The sequence below is a fragment of the Microcaecilia unicolor genome, chromosome 9 (assembly GCF_901765095.1).
Source record: "Microcaecilia unicolor chromosome 9, aMicUni1.1, whole genome shotgun sequence".
Classification (NCBI taxonomy): Eukaryota; Metazoa; Chordata; class Amphibia; order Gymnophiona; family Siphonopidae; genus Microcaecilia; species Microcaecilia unicolor.
In genome coordinates, this window is record NC_044039.1 from 188,204,105 (window position 1) to 188,219,802 (window position 15,698).

The 15,698-nt window shown below is 40.6% G+C and overlaps 1 protein-coding gene across 1 annotated transcript in view; it reads right to left on the minus strand.

Annotated features, from left to right (window-relative positions):
* The window catches only part of TDRD9 (tudor domain containing 9), a 263,832-nt gene that overhangs the window by 145,521 nt on the left and 102,613 nt on the right, over nt 1–15,698 (minus strand). Inside the window, exons 11-13 of the mRNA XM_030214425.1 lie at nt 7,441–7,525; nt 4,879–4,936; nt 2,166–2,270 (exon numbers count right to left, since the gene is read on the minus strand). Coding sequence (XP_030070285.1) covers nt 2,166–2,270; nt 4,879–4,936; nt 7,441–7,525 — 248 coding nt within the window. The remainder of the gene's footprint in view (nt 1–2,165; nt 2,271–4,878; nt 4,937–7,440; nt 7,526–15,698) is intronic.

Consider the following 15,698-nt stretch of genomic DNA (forward strand, 5'->3'; position numbering starts at 1 on the left):
TTCCTGAAAACAGAGAGCCTATACAGATCTAGAGGACATGAAATAAAACTGCAAACAGAGAAACGGTGGTGGATGCCTGGAGTGCTCTTCTGAGGAAGTAGAGGGAACAAAAACAGTAACAGAATTCAAAAAAGCACGAAATAAACAGAAGATCCCTATATGGCATGACAACGTAAAGACCTTACAGAGTATTTCCACTCAAAGCAAAAATGTAAATGATTTACACACTTTAAGAAAAGGCACAGAAGGGTGGAAACCTACATAGGGTGGCAGTTACAACCCTAAAAACAAAAGGAGGTGTGCAACCTGCATGGCTTGACATAATAAATACACAAAAGGAAGATGCTTACCTGTAGCAGGTGTTCTCTGAGAACAGCAGGCCTTATATTCTCATAAGTGGGTAACGTAGCGTGGTGTTGCCCGGTCCAGAGCTTATAACAAGCTTTACAGAGCTTTGTGGAGAATGAGACATGTTCCACCACGATTCAGAAAAGAAACCAAAACCTCTCTCTTCAAAAAACTCTACGGCTAAACACAAAGATATTGCCGCCTCCTTTCCACACTACTTCCTCAAAACTATATGAATAAATACCACCAAACTCAACACATGAACACAAGAACCACCACCACCTTTTCCTCTTCCAATCTGTCTCTTCAGAAACTATATAAAACAACTACACAAACTAAGGTTGACCTCTCCACATTGCACAACGCTATTATAACGCTACCAAAATTAAAATTGTAAGCCACTTTGAAGCGAAACTTGATTTTGGATAATAGTGAGATACAATGAATGAATGAATGAATGAATAAATAAATACGTAAAAGACAAGATGGCGTCTGAAAAAAAGGGACAAGGCACCAGAAAAAAGTCACAGGAAAGACCCTACCGGAGACTAGGTCTAAATGCGGCCTAAATCTTGGAAAATAAAGGACACTTAAAAACCGGCAAAAAGAACTAAAAATATTCGGGCAGAGAAGGGGACAAATGCCTAAATAAGGCACAGTGAAAAATTGCAAACAAGAAGCCGAGAAGGCACCAAAAAAGAAGCTCTTCCAGACCAGGAGTGAAGAGAAACCACAGATGCAGTCTTCTCACCACTGCAGAAAAACAACTGCGGTAACAGTGCCCTCACAGTAGGCAGGAAGGCACTTGAACATGCACGGTGGAGCATGTCTGATGTTCCACAAAGCTCTGTAAAACTTGTTATAAGCTCCAGACCGGGCAACGCGTTACCAACGTGTGAGAATTAATTGACTGCTTGTCCTAGGAGAAGATAGATTTGCATACACTGGGTGTCTTATGTATATAAATCTATCTCAGAGTCATTACAAATTTCTTGAAAGTAAGACTTGTTAGGTACGGCTCTGGAATACAGAAACCAGGAAGGACAAACAGAACCAGAGATAAAGCAAATGCTCCTTAAAGATGTCTGGATAGACCTGGCTGAAAATAGAGAAAACCCTTTACTAAATCCAAACAGAAAGTAGTAACTGAAGAACTTCTATTCCGCCTTTAAAGATACGTTCATCAAAGCAGATTACAAACTAATCTGACCGATTGATGAAAGCAATTGCAAAGAACATTAAATGAAAATACAGATAGTCTTCACATTTATTTTCTTCTCGTTTGTAGCTATTTCAGAAAAGTTTGAGCCCACTAGGACCATGCATCTCTCTGGCACCATACGTAGCTTTCACATCTGTGCCTTAATCTTCAGTACTACATAATCCTGTATTTTACACCAGAGCCTAGTAGTTAGACCAGCAGCGAGTCACTTAACCCTCCATTGCCCCAGCTACAAAACTAGACAGTCTTCTGGGGAGACAGAGAAATAGTTACCATACCTGAATTTAATTTGCCCTAAACTACTACTAAATAGGCATTTGCCAGATTCCCGTCCTGCCCCTCCCTCCCCCAAACAAAACACACACAGACCAGGAGGTAGTTTTAAATACTGAATCACCATGTTCCATTTTTTCTCCAAAACGTTTCCCTATTATGATGTATTTCAGAAATTACTCAAAATGAATGACTTAATGGATGTACTTTTGATGTATAACCTAGCATGCTGTAACACACTTCACTAGAAAATATAAATGTCATGACGGCAGAGCTTAAACACAAAGACTCTTGTTCCCTCAACTGAAAGCTCCCTCGATACCTTTTCTCTGATTGCAGTTGGTCTTTGAGGCCCAGTTCAGTCTCAGGCTCCGATAGTTTGTGTCCTCATCACAAACCAAAGTCCTAGTTAGACAGAAGTCTATCACTGCAAATGCAACAGTAGAAGCATGGCTTAAGAACTGCAGCTAGCCTTTCTGTCATCAAATTTTAATACAAGTAATATACAAAACCTGAAAACTATGAGCACACAAGTCACAGCTCTATAATGTTCAAGTAACATTTAACAACAAATAATTTTATCAATAAGGATACATCAAGACACGGAATGGAGATGAAATGCTGGAATAGGAAAGGTGGCAAAGTGGCACTATCTTTTGATATATTATTCTCTTTCATCTAAATCCATCAAAACACAATTTCTGGCACTTTACTAATCCAATCTAGAAATATAGATGTGGAGTTGATTTCCGAATTCATACAATTTGGAATTTTGCAGTAATGTGACTGATAGCCATTTCCATCTGTATGAAGTAAGATATTACTGGGTATAAGCCGTAGGTGGTGGAACTACACCTGTACTTCTACAACACACAGGGTAGGATTTTAAACATTTTTGTTTGTGATGGAATGGCTTTGAAAATTGCCTTCTCTGTGTACTTATATTTCACATTCTCCACTTTTTACCTTCTCTTAAGCAGCAGTAAAGCAACACACTAGTAGTCAAATTTAAACTTTGGGTTTTAACAGGCAAATGGGAGTGAGAAGCAGCAGCATTTATACACAGTAAATGATAAATACTTTTAGAAAGTTTATTTACAAATATCTGATCTTGTTTAAAAAAAAAAAAAAAAAATTAGGCCGACCGAAACCAGCCCCCAATCCATTTTCTACCCAGTTTTGGCAAAAGGTTATTTTAATTTTCAGCCATGTTTTTGGTTTTGGCCAAAAATGACCATGTGTTTTCAGTGAAAGCTGAAATTTTGTGCTTTGTCCCATTGTTTACTCTCCCTCCCCGAAACCATTTTGCCTGGCATTGACCTCAGGCTCACTGGTCTGTAAATTTCCCGGATCACCTCTGGAACCCTTTTTAAAAATCGGCGTTACACTGACCACCCTCCAATCATCAGGTACCAGCTAGGAAGACACTAGGAGGTCTGGGTCCCCTACCCACAGGTCCACTCTTTTTCTTGGGTGGCAGTTATATGCAGTGAAATGAGGCCTGCGTGTGGCCATTATCCTCAGCAAGTATGCAATCTTTATTTATTTTCAAGCTGAGGTAAGCAGTACTACATTATTTCTTGTCTGCAGCTTTTCCTTCAGAAAACTGGGGGAGGGGTGGTGGGTTTGAGTGTAGAAACCAGCCACTGCCAGTCGTCTGACAGCTGTTGAGCCCTGAGCCCCTTGAAATTGAGTTTACTTCCTATGTGTGGTGGTTCTACACACCCACTTCTGGTGCCTTTTCTGAAGGTGTGCGAGTGAATGCCTACAAGCAGTGAACTAGAATCTCTGCTCTAGTCTCGGCAGGTACATTTTCTACCAGTCACTTTGTACTTGCTCACATTAAACATCATCTGCCATTTGGATGCCCAGTCTCGTAAGGTCATCTTGCAATTTTTCACAATGCTCTTGCAAGTTAACAACTTTGAATAACTTCAAATTTAATTACCTCACTAGTTATTCCCATCTCTAGATCATTTATAAATATGTTAAAAAGCAGCAGTCCAACACAGACCCCTGTGGAACCCATCCAACCTTCTCCATTGAGAATACTGACCACTTAACCCTACTCTCTATCCTTTAACCAGTTTTTAATCCACAATAGGACACTACCTCCTATCCCATGATTCTCCAGTTTCCTCTGGAGTCTTTCATGAGGTACTTTGTCAAATGCCTTTTGAAAATCCAGATACACAATATCGACCAGCTCACCTTTATCCACATGCTCGTTCACCCTTTCAAATTGGTGAGGCAAGATTTCCCTTCACTAAATCCATGTTGGCTTTGTCTCCTTAATCCATGCTTTTGAGTATGCTCTGTAATTTTGTTCTTTATAATAGTCTTTACCATTTTGCCTGGCATTGACCTCAGGCTCACTGGTCTGTAAATTTCCCGGATCACCTCTGGAACCCTTTTTAAAAATCGGCGTTACACTGACCACCCTCCAATCATCAGGTACCATGCTTGATTTTACAGATAAATTATCTATTACTAACAACAGTTCCGCAAGTTCATTTTTCAATTCTATCAATACTCTCGGAAGTATACTATCTGGTCCTGGTGATTTGCTACTCTTCAATTTGTCAAATTGCCCCCAAAATAAAAAAAAAGCCCCTCTAAGAACAAATTGATAGCCCACACACTGTATTATGTTTATGTAATTTGTGGTTGGTTAATTAAGCCTTGGGGTGTTTTGTTCTCTTTAATGGATTACCTGGAAAAGCTTTGGGACCTTACAGCTAAAAAGTTTTTGTGACCTTACAGCTATTGTCAAATGTTAATAATTATACAGCAACCCTAGCAAAAAAACACACAAAAAAAAGAAATACATCAGTTTGGTAGCCAAACTATTTTATTGAGGCTCATTTTCAAAGTGCAGAGACTTACAAAGTTACATATGTTACTATGTAGATTTGTAAGTCTATGTGCTTTGAAAATGAGCCCCTTAATCTATTATTTCCATTATAAGTGGAGACACTTTGGTTTCTACTCCCTCATATTAAACACTCTTTATAATAAGAGATAAAGAGTCTTACCATATTTGACATCTGGAACAGTTACAGAGCTTTCTGCAATGTTTGTTGACAAAATGATCTAACACAAACAGGAAAAAAGAAAGAGTTAAGAAAGGACAAAACAAAAATAACATCACTTTTCATGCTTTCAAAAACATAACATCAGAAGGCTCAGTTTAAAGCACTTCCAGAAGACTCAATCAAACTAAATACAAGTTTTCAAAGCAACACTTTTTGACCTATAAAATATTCAGTGTGAACTTGGTCCTGTGTGTGTTTTGTACACAAATATTCATGAGAGAGATTTGCATACACTGCTTCCACTGCATGCAAATCCCTCTCATGAATATTCATTATGGATATCCTGAAAACTGACTGGCTGGAATACCTCCAGGACCAGGTTTGGGAACCACACTGGGTTATATATTTTAAATTGCAAAACATTTCAATATTTTTTTGTTACCGTGTTATCTGTTGCATATTCCATACAACACCATGAGCCCAGACAGCTGTATAAGTTTGATAAAAGAAATCAAAAGTTACACAGAAATAATTTTCCAAAATTACTAAAGGTACCAATGTAGTCTAATTCTCCTCTATTCCGAGTTAAAGTGGTGTCAATAAGAACGTAAGCTGAGAATGTAGAATGTTCCTATTTTAGCCCCTCAGAAGCACACTGGATTTAGCGAGGTTAACCTATACTTCACAATACGGGATTTGTCTACCTGACAGAGCAGTACTTCTCAACACACTTAGTCCATCATGTTTTCAGGATATCCACAATGAATTTTCATGAGATAGTATGAGCAGTGCATGCAAATCTCTCTCATGCATATTCATTGTGGATACCCTAAAAACCTGCTGGGACTAGCAGACCGCCAAGACCTGTCGTTTCTTTCTTTACAACATCCGTAAAATCCGCCCCTTTCTTTCCGAGCACTCTACCAAAACCCTCATCCACACCCTTGTCACCTCTCGTTTAGACTACTGCAATCTGCTTCTTGCTGGCCTCCCACTTAGTCACCTCTCCCCTCTCCAGTCAGTTCAAAACTCTGCTGCCCGTCTCATCTTCCGCCAGGGTCGCTTTACTCATACTACCCCTCTCCTCAAGACCCTTCACTGGCTCCCTATCCGTTTTCGCATCCTGTTCAAACTCCTTCTACTAACCTATAAATGTACTCACTCTGCTGCTCCCCAGTATCTCTCCACACCCCTTCCCGTGCACTCCGCTCCATGGATAAATCCTTCTTATCTGTTCCCTTCTCCACTACTGCCAACTCCAGACTTCGCGCCTTCTGTCTCGCTGCACCCTACGCCTGGAATAAACTTCCTGAGCCCCTACGTCTTGCCCCATCCTTGGCCACCTTTAAATCTAGACTGAAAGCCCACCTCTTTAACATTGCTTTTGACTCGTAACCACTTATAACCACTCGCCTCCACCTACCCTCCTCTCTTCCTTCCCGTCCACATTAATTGATTTGATTTGCTTACTTTATTTTTTGTCTATTAGATTGTAAGCTCTTTGAGCAGGGACTGTCTTTCTTCTATGTTTGTGCAGCGCTGCGTATGCCTTGTAGCGCTATAGAAATGCTAAATGCTAAATAGTAGTAGTAGTAGGTGTGCCTCAAGGACTGGGTTGAAAAGCACCGTGAAACTCAATTTATCTCCTACATTTGCAAATGTACCAAATGGTGGAATTCCCTCCTGAAATTCATCAGCTGGGAACCTAATTATTTGAGCCTCTCTGTTTAAGCAATTTCTCACGGATGATCATAATTAATTTAAACCCCTAATTATTCAATTTCTCAGTTCATGGAGAAATTGTACATGGATGACTATAAATTGTTACCTTTTTGTGTCTAGCATTCGTTTCCATATTACATATTATAATTACTCAATCCTCATTTATTTTACTACTACTTAATGTATATTATCCCGCATCACTTTTTGTACTATTAATCACAATAAGTTGTTAGCCACACTGAGCCTAATCTATTGGGATAATGTGGGATATACATGAAATAAATTGCATAGTATAGAAAATATTTTTTGCATTCTATTTTACATCAAAAATTAATAGAGAAGTCATCCATGTGACACTTAAACAACACTCCCTGAGGAGTGTTTTCTATCGATTTATGACCTGCCTAGAATAGCTGATGACCTGAAGCTTTGTTTGGGACCTTCAATGGATAGTAGATGATATTTCCAGAAAGGATATTGTTATAAGCTAACATTTGTTCAGGGATTCTTTCTTAACCAACACATAATCAAATATGTACATTTCTCTATCCAGGGGGGAGGGAGTCAGAATGGAAAAGGCACAAAACTTGGGTGGAGAATCTTAAAAATTCTGATCAAGTCAATGAAAAAGGGCAAATTCTAAGGAATTAAATTCCCACATTTCTAGCAATCCAGGTCCTAGCAATTCAGGTTGTTTGGACTCCAATATTCCTGACTATAACAGTTCTGCAGAGTTTTGTTTTTAAGTTTCACTAAATCCTTTTATTAAGGTTAAAGTCAACAGAGATGCTTCAGGTCACCTGTGTTCAACAATGTACCTACATGTCAGTTGGTGCTTACCTTTCTGTAGCCAGTGACGGGAGACACAAATACATTGTTCTGTTCCTCCAGAGTGATACTTGAATGGAGGGGATACACATGCAACCTACAGGATTGAATTATTCAATTTATTTTTTTATTTGGATTTAGCTCACACCTTTTTTTACAGTAGTAGCTCTAGGTGAGTTATATTCAGGTTCACTAGGTACTTCCCTGTCCTCAGAGAGCTTAGAACCTAGGAGATCACAAGGAGTAAGTGGGATTTGAACTGGGACTCTAACCGCTAGGCTTACTCCTCCATTCCACTTTATCACATTATGTCTTCAGGTCTCACAGCTAGCATAGCTGGACACATTAAAGGCAATTTGCAAAGAAGTCATCATTATCTTTTATAGCCTGTTATAACAGGTTATTTTCTATATTGCTTGGTAGACAAACCATATGGAGGAGGAGTAATGGGATTTGATATACCATCTTTTTGTGGTACAATCAAAGTGGACGCCTCAACTGGGGTGTCCATGCTGCAGGATCATCTGGAAGCAAGTGGCTTTTGGATTCTACAGGAAGAATTGTTCCAACAGAGGATGGCATTATTCTAGACTTGCTTACAAACGGCGTGTCATCATTTGGCATCTAGTGATCACTGAATGGTGTGATTCAATGACACAGGAGAGGGCTTATTCAAGATTGAAGGTTCTAGACTTCAAAAGAACTAACTTTGCCAAGATGGGGGAAACATCTCAAGAAAGAGTTAGTTGGATGGGAACAGCTGAATGAAATAGAACATCAGTGGGCAAAACTGAAAGGAGCCATTTTAAAGGCGACAAACCTTTATGTCAGAAAAGTACATAAAAGTAAAAGAAGGTTGCTTTGGTTTCCAAATGCAGCAGCTGAAAAGGTAAGGGAAAGAAGGTTCATCTTCATACATTGCAAGATGACTCAGAAAGGGGCAAAAATACCTAGAAAAGCTAAGAGAAGCTGGAAAATTTGTCAGGAAAACAAAGATGTAAATAGATGAAAAAATAACCAGTACGGTAAAATTGGGGGGGGGGGGGGGGGGGGGGGGGGAGTCATTTTCTTTAGATATGTATGGGTTAGGAGGACATGCCAAAATTGCATTGTGAGGCTCAAGGATGAAAGGGAGGAATAGGTACCAGCTGATACGGATAAAGCTGAACTGCTTAGCTATTATTTCTGTTCTGTGTTCACAGATGAAAGGCCGGGGGGGGGGGGGGGGGGGGGTAGGATCGCAGAAAACAAAGGCTAATGGAGATGGATATCTGGTAATCCAGGACTGACTGTGTTCATGAGGAGTTAGCTAAACTAAAAACAGACAAAGTGGGACCTGATGGGATACATCCAAGGGTACTCAAGGAACTCAAGAGAAATTCTGTCTAACCTCTTCAATGCTTCTTTAAAGTCTGAAGTGGACCTGGAGGATTGAAGAAGGGAGGATGTGCTCCCTCTGCACAACAGCAGGAGGAGGAGGAGATTGATGAGTTTGTGATGAGTAAACTAATGGAAACGCTTCTAAATCAGAGGAGTGTGAGGCTTCTAGAATCAAATGGACTGCAGGACATGAGGAAGCACGGTTTCACTAGAGAGAGGTCTTGTCAGACAAATCCAATTGATTTCTTTGACTGGGTGATCAAACATTTGGACAAGGGAGAGGTGCTAAATGTGATGTACTTGGATTTTAGCAAAGCCTTTGACATGGTTCTGCACAGGCAAATGATAAATAAACTGAGTACCCTCGGTATGGGCCCTAAAGTGACTGACTGGGTTAAAAACTGGCTAAATGGAAGAAGACAGAGTAGTGGTAAATGAAGTTTGCTCCAAAGAAAAGGATGTTATTAGTTGTTTGGTCATTGGGCCGGCTCTTAACAACATCTTTGTGATTGATATTGTGGAAGGACTGTCTGGTAAGGTTTGTCTCTTTGCAAATGATACCAAACTCTGTAATAGGGTGGACAACCCGGAGGGTGTGGATAGCATGACAAGAGTTCCAGCAAACTTTGAAGAATGGTCCAGGAATTGGCAACTAAGATTTAATGCTAAAAAAATGAAGGGTCATGCACTTGGGCTGCAAAAATCCAAGGGAACAGTATAGTATGGGAGTTGAAGAAGTACTGTGTATGAGAGAAGAGCGGGACATGGGGGTGATTGTATCTGATGATTTTAAGGTGGCCAAATAGGTAGAAAAGGTAAAGGTCAAAGACAGACGGATGCTCAGGTGCACAGGGAGAGCAAAGGTCAACAGAAAAAAAAAAAGAGGTGATAGTGCCCTTGAATAAGTCTCTGGTGAGGCCCCATTTAGAATACTGTGTTCAATTCTGGAGACTGCACCTACAAAAAGTCAGTCCAGAGAACGGCTGCAAAACTGGTTATTGGTCTCTGTCATAAAAAGTATAGGGACAGAGTTATACACCTCAATATGTATACTCTGGAAGAAAGGAGGAAGAGAGGGAATATGATAAAGATGTTTAAAGGGAAAGGGAAATGGGACTTGATATACTGCCTTTCTGAGGTTTTTTGCAACTACATTCAAAACAGTTTACATATATTCAGGTACTTATTTTGTACCTGGAGCAATGGAGGGTTAAGTGACTTACCCAGAGTCACAAGGAGCTGCAGTGGGAATTGAACTAAGTTCTCCAGGATCAAAGTCCACTGCACTAACCACTAGGCTACTCCTCCACTCCTAAACACCTCTGTGGCATTAATGTACAGAAAGTGAGCCTTTTTCAAATGAAGGAAAACTCTGCAATGGGAGGGCACAGGATGAAGTTAAGAGGTTACAGGCTCAGGAGTAATATAAGGAAATATTCACAGAAAGGGTGGTGGACACATGGAATAGCTTCCTGATAGAAGTGGAGGAGACAAGGGTGAAGTCTGAAATTAAGAAAGCGTGGGACAGGCACATGGGATCTCTTAGGGAAAGAGGGAGATCGTGGTTGCTGAGGATAGGCAGAATGGATGGGCCATTTGGCCCTTACCTGCCGTCATGTTTCTATGTCTATACTGTACCAGAACTTAAGTAAAAAAAACTTTAAAAGTGGTAGCCATGATAGTCTGGTGTAACAAAACTGACAATCAAGTGGCACCTTATAGGCAGAGAAATCAGGTCTTACCTAATTTTCTTTCCTTTGATCCCCACAGATCAGTCCAGAACTTGCAAGTTGCAAGAAAAGATGTCACCATGCAAGATGGACACCCATGTTTGGTAATCCTTTGAGAGCCCGTGTTACCCAGCTCCAAAATTGTGCAATCCTGATCTATCCATTCACAGAAAGCGGTGCCTGAGTTGCTTGAGTGACGCAGATTCATGATGTCCATGAAAAAGAGAGCTGACGAGGGTAAATTAGCGCCTAAGACCTCTGAGCAGTTTGCCAGTCGTGGACCATATGGTAACTGTAGATATGGGACATGCTGGACATGAACCCAAACCACAGGACTGCTATGGCAGCCTGACTGTTGTGAGTAAAGCTAGGCCTCACAGTACAGGTCAAGAGGGCAAGTCACTGAGAAGCTAGTTAACAAGGGTGACACTGAATCTCATGTCCTTTTTTACTTATGAAAGAGCAAAATAAGCTGATATGTAGAAATAATAGAAAAATGCTTTGTAGGAGAATATGGTTTATAACTTTGCTAATCTAAGGGGAAATTTCTGTTAACCTCTGTTAACCACGGAAGCAGGTGGGTGGAGAAACACAAATATGGTTACTGGGAAGATTTTTCGCAAACAAGAATGACTTTGTTGATGTAAAGAAAAAATGGTATTGCTGATTATAAGTAAAAATGCTATAATATGATAATCTACGATTATAGTTTAATGAACCTTAATGAACCTGTAACCCCAATGAAATATGCATTGACATGATGATTTTGCATTTCCTATTATAAGTATATGGGACATGAAGTTATAAAAGTTAGACCTATGGACCAAAGCAGCCAGAGAACTAATGTCAGTGGTCACGCTTGTGTCTCGGTTAGTTTCTCATATGAGATTTGATTGTATTACTCAGCCTCTCCCCTGTATCATTGCTTGGTAAGTGAAATAAATAATTAATTCTCATATATCCATAGCCTTCTGAATCTTTTTGTCTCCTCACTTAGTGAGTGATAAGTACATTATTGCCTGGAGTGGTGGACACTCCAGGCTATGGGTAATTAGTAGTTTATTACTTGGGGAGGGCAAAAAGACTTTACATAACGCAACCTACACAGAATGGGGCCGTACTAGACCTGGTACTTACGAATGGGGAGAGTGTTTCTGATGTTATAGTGGGTGATCATTTGGCATCTAGTGATCGCTGGATGGTGTACTTCAATATTAACACACAAGTGGAGAAGGCTTATTCAAAATTAAAGGTTCTAGACTTCAAAAGAATTAACTTTGTCAAGATACAGGAATACTTCAAGGAATTGTTAGCTGGATGGGAACAGCCGGAGGAAGGAGGCAGTGGGCAAAACCAAGAGGAGTTATTTTAAGGGCAACAAACCTTTTTGTTAGAAAAATAAATAAATGTAAGAGGAAAGGAAAGTCACTTTGGTTCTCAGTAATTGAAAAGGTAAAGGTAAACAGATTCATATTCATAAATTACAAAACATTGCAGAAAGTGGAAGACAGGTAACAATATTAGGAAACGCTAAGAGAAGCTGGTAAAATAGTGAGGAAAGGAAAGATGCAAACTGGAAGAAAAAACAGCCAATAAGGTAAGATAGGGTCTGTGTCCCACAAATGGCGAAAGAACGAAATAAGATTCGGCAACTCAGCATTGAGGAACTGAGACCGATGTCGGACAGACTTTTACAGTCTGTGTCCGCAAATGGCAAAAGACAGGTGAAGCTTCAGCAACACCAGTGTTGTAGATCACTTTATTGTCGTGTGCTGCGAGTGAGGCTGCTGTGCAGCTCAGGGCGCAAGGGAAGACATCTTGTCTGGTAAGTTGAATACTGTCAGCAATACTTGTAGTCTTGGTTATAACCACATATCATCCCTATAATGCTTGGCTGCCTTTATATTGGCTTGAAGGAGACATGACAACCAGCATTTAAACATGGGTGATTGGGGCCCGCACAGAGTGGTGGGCATGGCTCTGGCCACCTTGTTGGGTAGACTAGATAGACCGTGCAGGTCTTTATCTGCCGTCATTTACTGTGGGATACTGTGTATTGGGGGACATGACAATCTGTATAAATGAGATAAGAGGAAGTGCCACAATGGTATTGCGAAGCTCAAGGATTAAGGAGACAATATACAGAAGCTAAAAGATAAAGCAGAACTGCTTAACAAATATTTGTTCTGTGTTCACAGAGGAAGGGCCGGGAGTAAGATCACAGAAAACAAATGTCAATAAGAATGTATGTGTGGTAAATCTTCACCGATTTTCAGAAGACTGTGTTTGTGAGGAGCTAGCCAAACTAATGGTGGACAAAGCAATGAGGTTGGATGGCATATATTCAAGGGTACTGAAGGAACTTAGAGAAGTTCTGGTGGTTCAATTGCCTGAGCTTTTCAATGCTTCTTTAGGGCATGAAGTAGTTACTGAGGACTGGAGGACAGACGTGGTCCCTTCTCAACAAAAGTGGAAATAGGGAGGAGGTTGGGAACTACAGGCCAGTTATTCTGACCTCTGTGGTGAGTAAATAAATGAAAACTCTTCTAAAACAGAGGACAGTGAGGTTTCTGGAATCAAATAGATTGCAGGACCTGAGCCAGCATTGTTTCACTAGGTCTTGTCTGATAGAATTTCTTTGACTGGGTGACTAGAGAGTTGGATTTAGGGAGAGCACTAAATGTGGTGTGTACTTGGATTTTAGCAAAGCCTTTGACACGAATCCACATAGGTGACTGATAAATAAACTGAGTGCCCTTGCTATGGGCCCTAAAGGACTGACTGGGTTAGAAACTGCTTACGTGGAAGGAGACAAGAGGATAGTGGTAAATAGAATTCACTCCGTGGAAAAGGATGTTACCATTGGTGTGTTGCACAGATCAGTCCTTGGTCTAGCTCTTTTTAACATATGACATTGCAAAAGGAATGTCTGGTAAGTTTTGCCTCTTTGCAGATGAAACCAAACTCTGTAATAGGATGGATAACCCTGATGGTGTGGCAAGAATGAGGGTCTAGTAGAAATTAGCAGTAAAAAAAAAAAAAATGCAGGGTCTTGCATTTGTGCAACAAGAACCCTAGGAAGCGGTAGAGGGTTAAGTATATCTGTGCACAAAAGCAGTGCAGGACTTAGGAGTGATCACATTTAATGATCTTAAGGTGGCCAAACAGACAGAAAAGGTGATGGCAATGCCAGAAGGATGCCTGGGTGCACATCAAAAGGAATGGCCAGCAGGAAAAAGGAGATGATAGTACCCCTGCATACGTCTCTGGTGAGGCCCCATTTAGAGTACTGTGTATAATTCTGGAGACCACACCCTCAGAAAGATATAAATAAGATGGAGTCAGTCCAGAAGGTGGCAACAACTGAGTGGCCTCCGTCAAAGTACACGTGTACAGATTTATAGAATTCAATATATCTACTTTGGAAGAAATGAAGGAGAGAGAGGAGGTATGATAGAAACATTTATATATCTCTGTGGCATAAAAGCACAGGAAGTGAGTCTCTCAGCTCTGGAATGAGAGGGCATGAAGTTAAAAGAGAATAGACTCAGCAGTAATCTAAGAAAATATTTATTCACAGAAAGGGTTGTGCATGCATGGAATGGCCTCCTAGTGGAGGTGGTGAAAATTGTATCTGACTTCAAGAAACTGTGGGACAAGCACATGGGATCTCTTAGGGAGAGGAAAAGATAGTAGATAGGCATGGTTTGTTTCAGGGTAAATCTATATTTTGATTCTATTTTCTTGCTGAAGTTATTCCTTTGGTGATAAGAAGGCAGGAGTTCCACAATGTTTCTTCTTATCTTTACTGCTTGGATATTGAATACTGGCTGAGAGGAGATGCACAGTAGCCTTTAAGGCAGAGACCTGCCTTACTCTCTATCTCCACCTGCTGGTAGATGGGCAAAAGCCACAAGTCTGGACTGATCCTTTGGGACTAAAGGAAAAATGTTAGCAAGTAAGGACTAATTTTTCCATGGCTGGGGGGAGGGGGAAATAGAGTAAGTGTTGGTTAGTCTTGGAAGGAATGAAACAAGAAATGAATCTAGGAAGAGAACAGAGCATGGATATAACTAGCAAAGGTAAGTGAAGGTGAGAAAATGGAATGAACCTTTGTGAATGAGAGAGGATGAGTCTGGGAATTTGAACCTGAAGAACAGTAAGAGAGAGGGAATGAGCCTAAGAAAGATCAGAATAAGGAGATGTTGCTGGGGAGGAGTGGATGAATGTTTCAAGCCTGGGGATGAGAGTGGATGTGTGGCTAAATCTGGGTGTTGGGGATCATGAGCCTTTGGTTGGTGAGGGAAAGAGAGGGGACATAAGGAAAAGAAAGGGATAAATAAGTTGAGAAGAGAAAGAATAGAGAGGCAAGCTAGGAAAGCATGAGAATGAGGGGGTGAACCTGTAGGAGCGACCTTGGGGTATGTGAGAGGTGTTAAGTTGGGCTGAGAGAGGATGAGTGATCAAGTCTGGGGGGAGTCGAGCCTATGATGGGAGGGTTATAAAATGACGGGGAGAGCAAGAGGGAAGTGATAAGCCTGAAGGCATGTAAGGGGAGGTATGGTAGATGCACAGGGATGGAAAAGGTGGTGGCATGAGAGGGGAGGTAAAGGAAGATAAAACAAAACAATTAAATGAGTTACCAGAACCATCAATGTAAAACTGGTTCAAAACACACTAAAGCCATAATTATACAATAACCTGAACAGATATATACTATAACCTGAGTAACAAATGTACAGTTTACCCAACCATAAAATAAATGTTTGGATGTGGGGCTCAAAATACCGCAATTACCTGTCTAAATAAATGGGCATCATCTACTCCTTCATACATAGATCCCAAACACACAAACTTGTAGATATCCCCCCCCAATTCACTCAAAAACACAGTCACATACGCCCCTACCTACAGTAAAAATCCACTCAGTCACACACACATACCTAATACTCATTCATATAGGCACACTTGCAACACAACAGCCTCAGTTATATACTTGTAGGCTTCCTCTCACTTCCTCCCTCCCTCCCTCTACCCACAACCTCCAGCTAAAAAAAGGAAGGCTGACCCCATCAATAGCAGTGTGTGCTGCGGGTGAGTCACAAACTGAACCTATGTGTTGGCAAGTCTGTAAGTCTCTGGCCTGGTGAATACATCAAT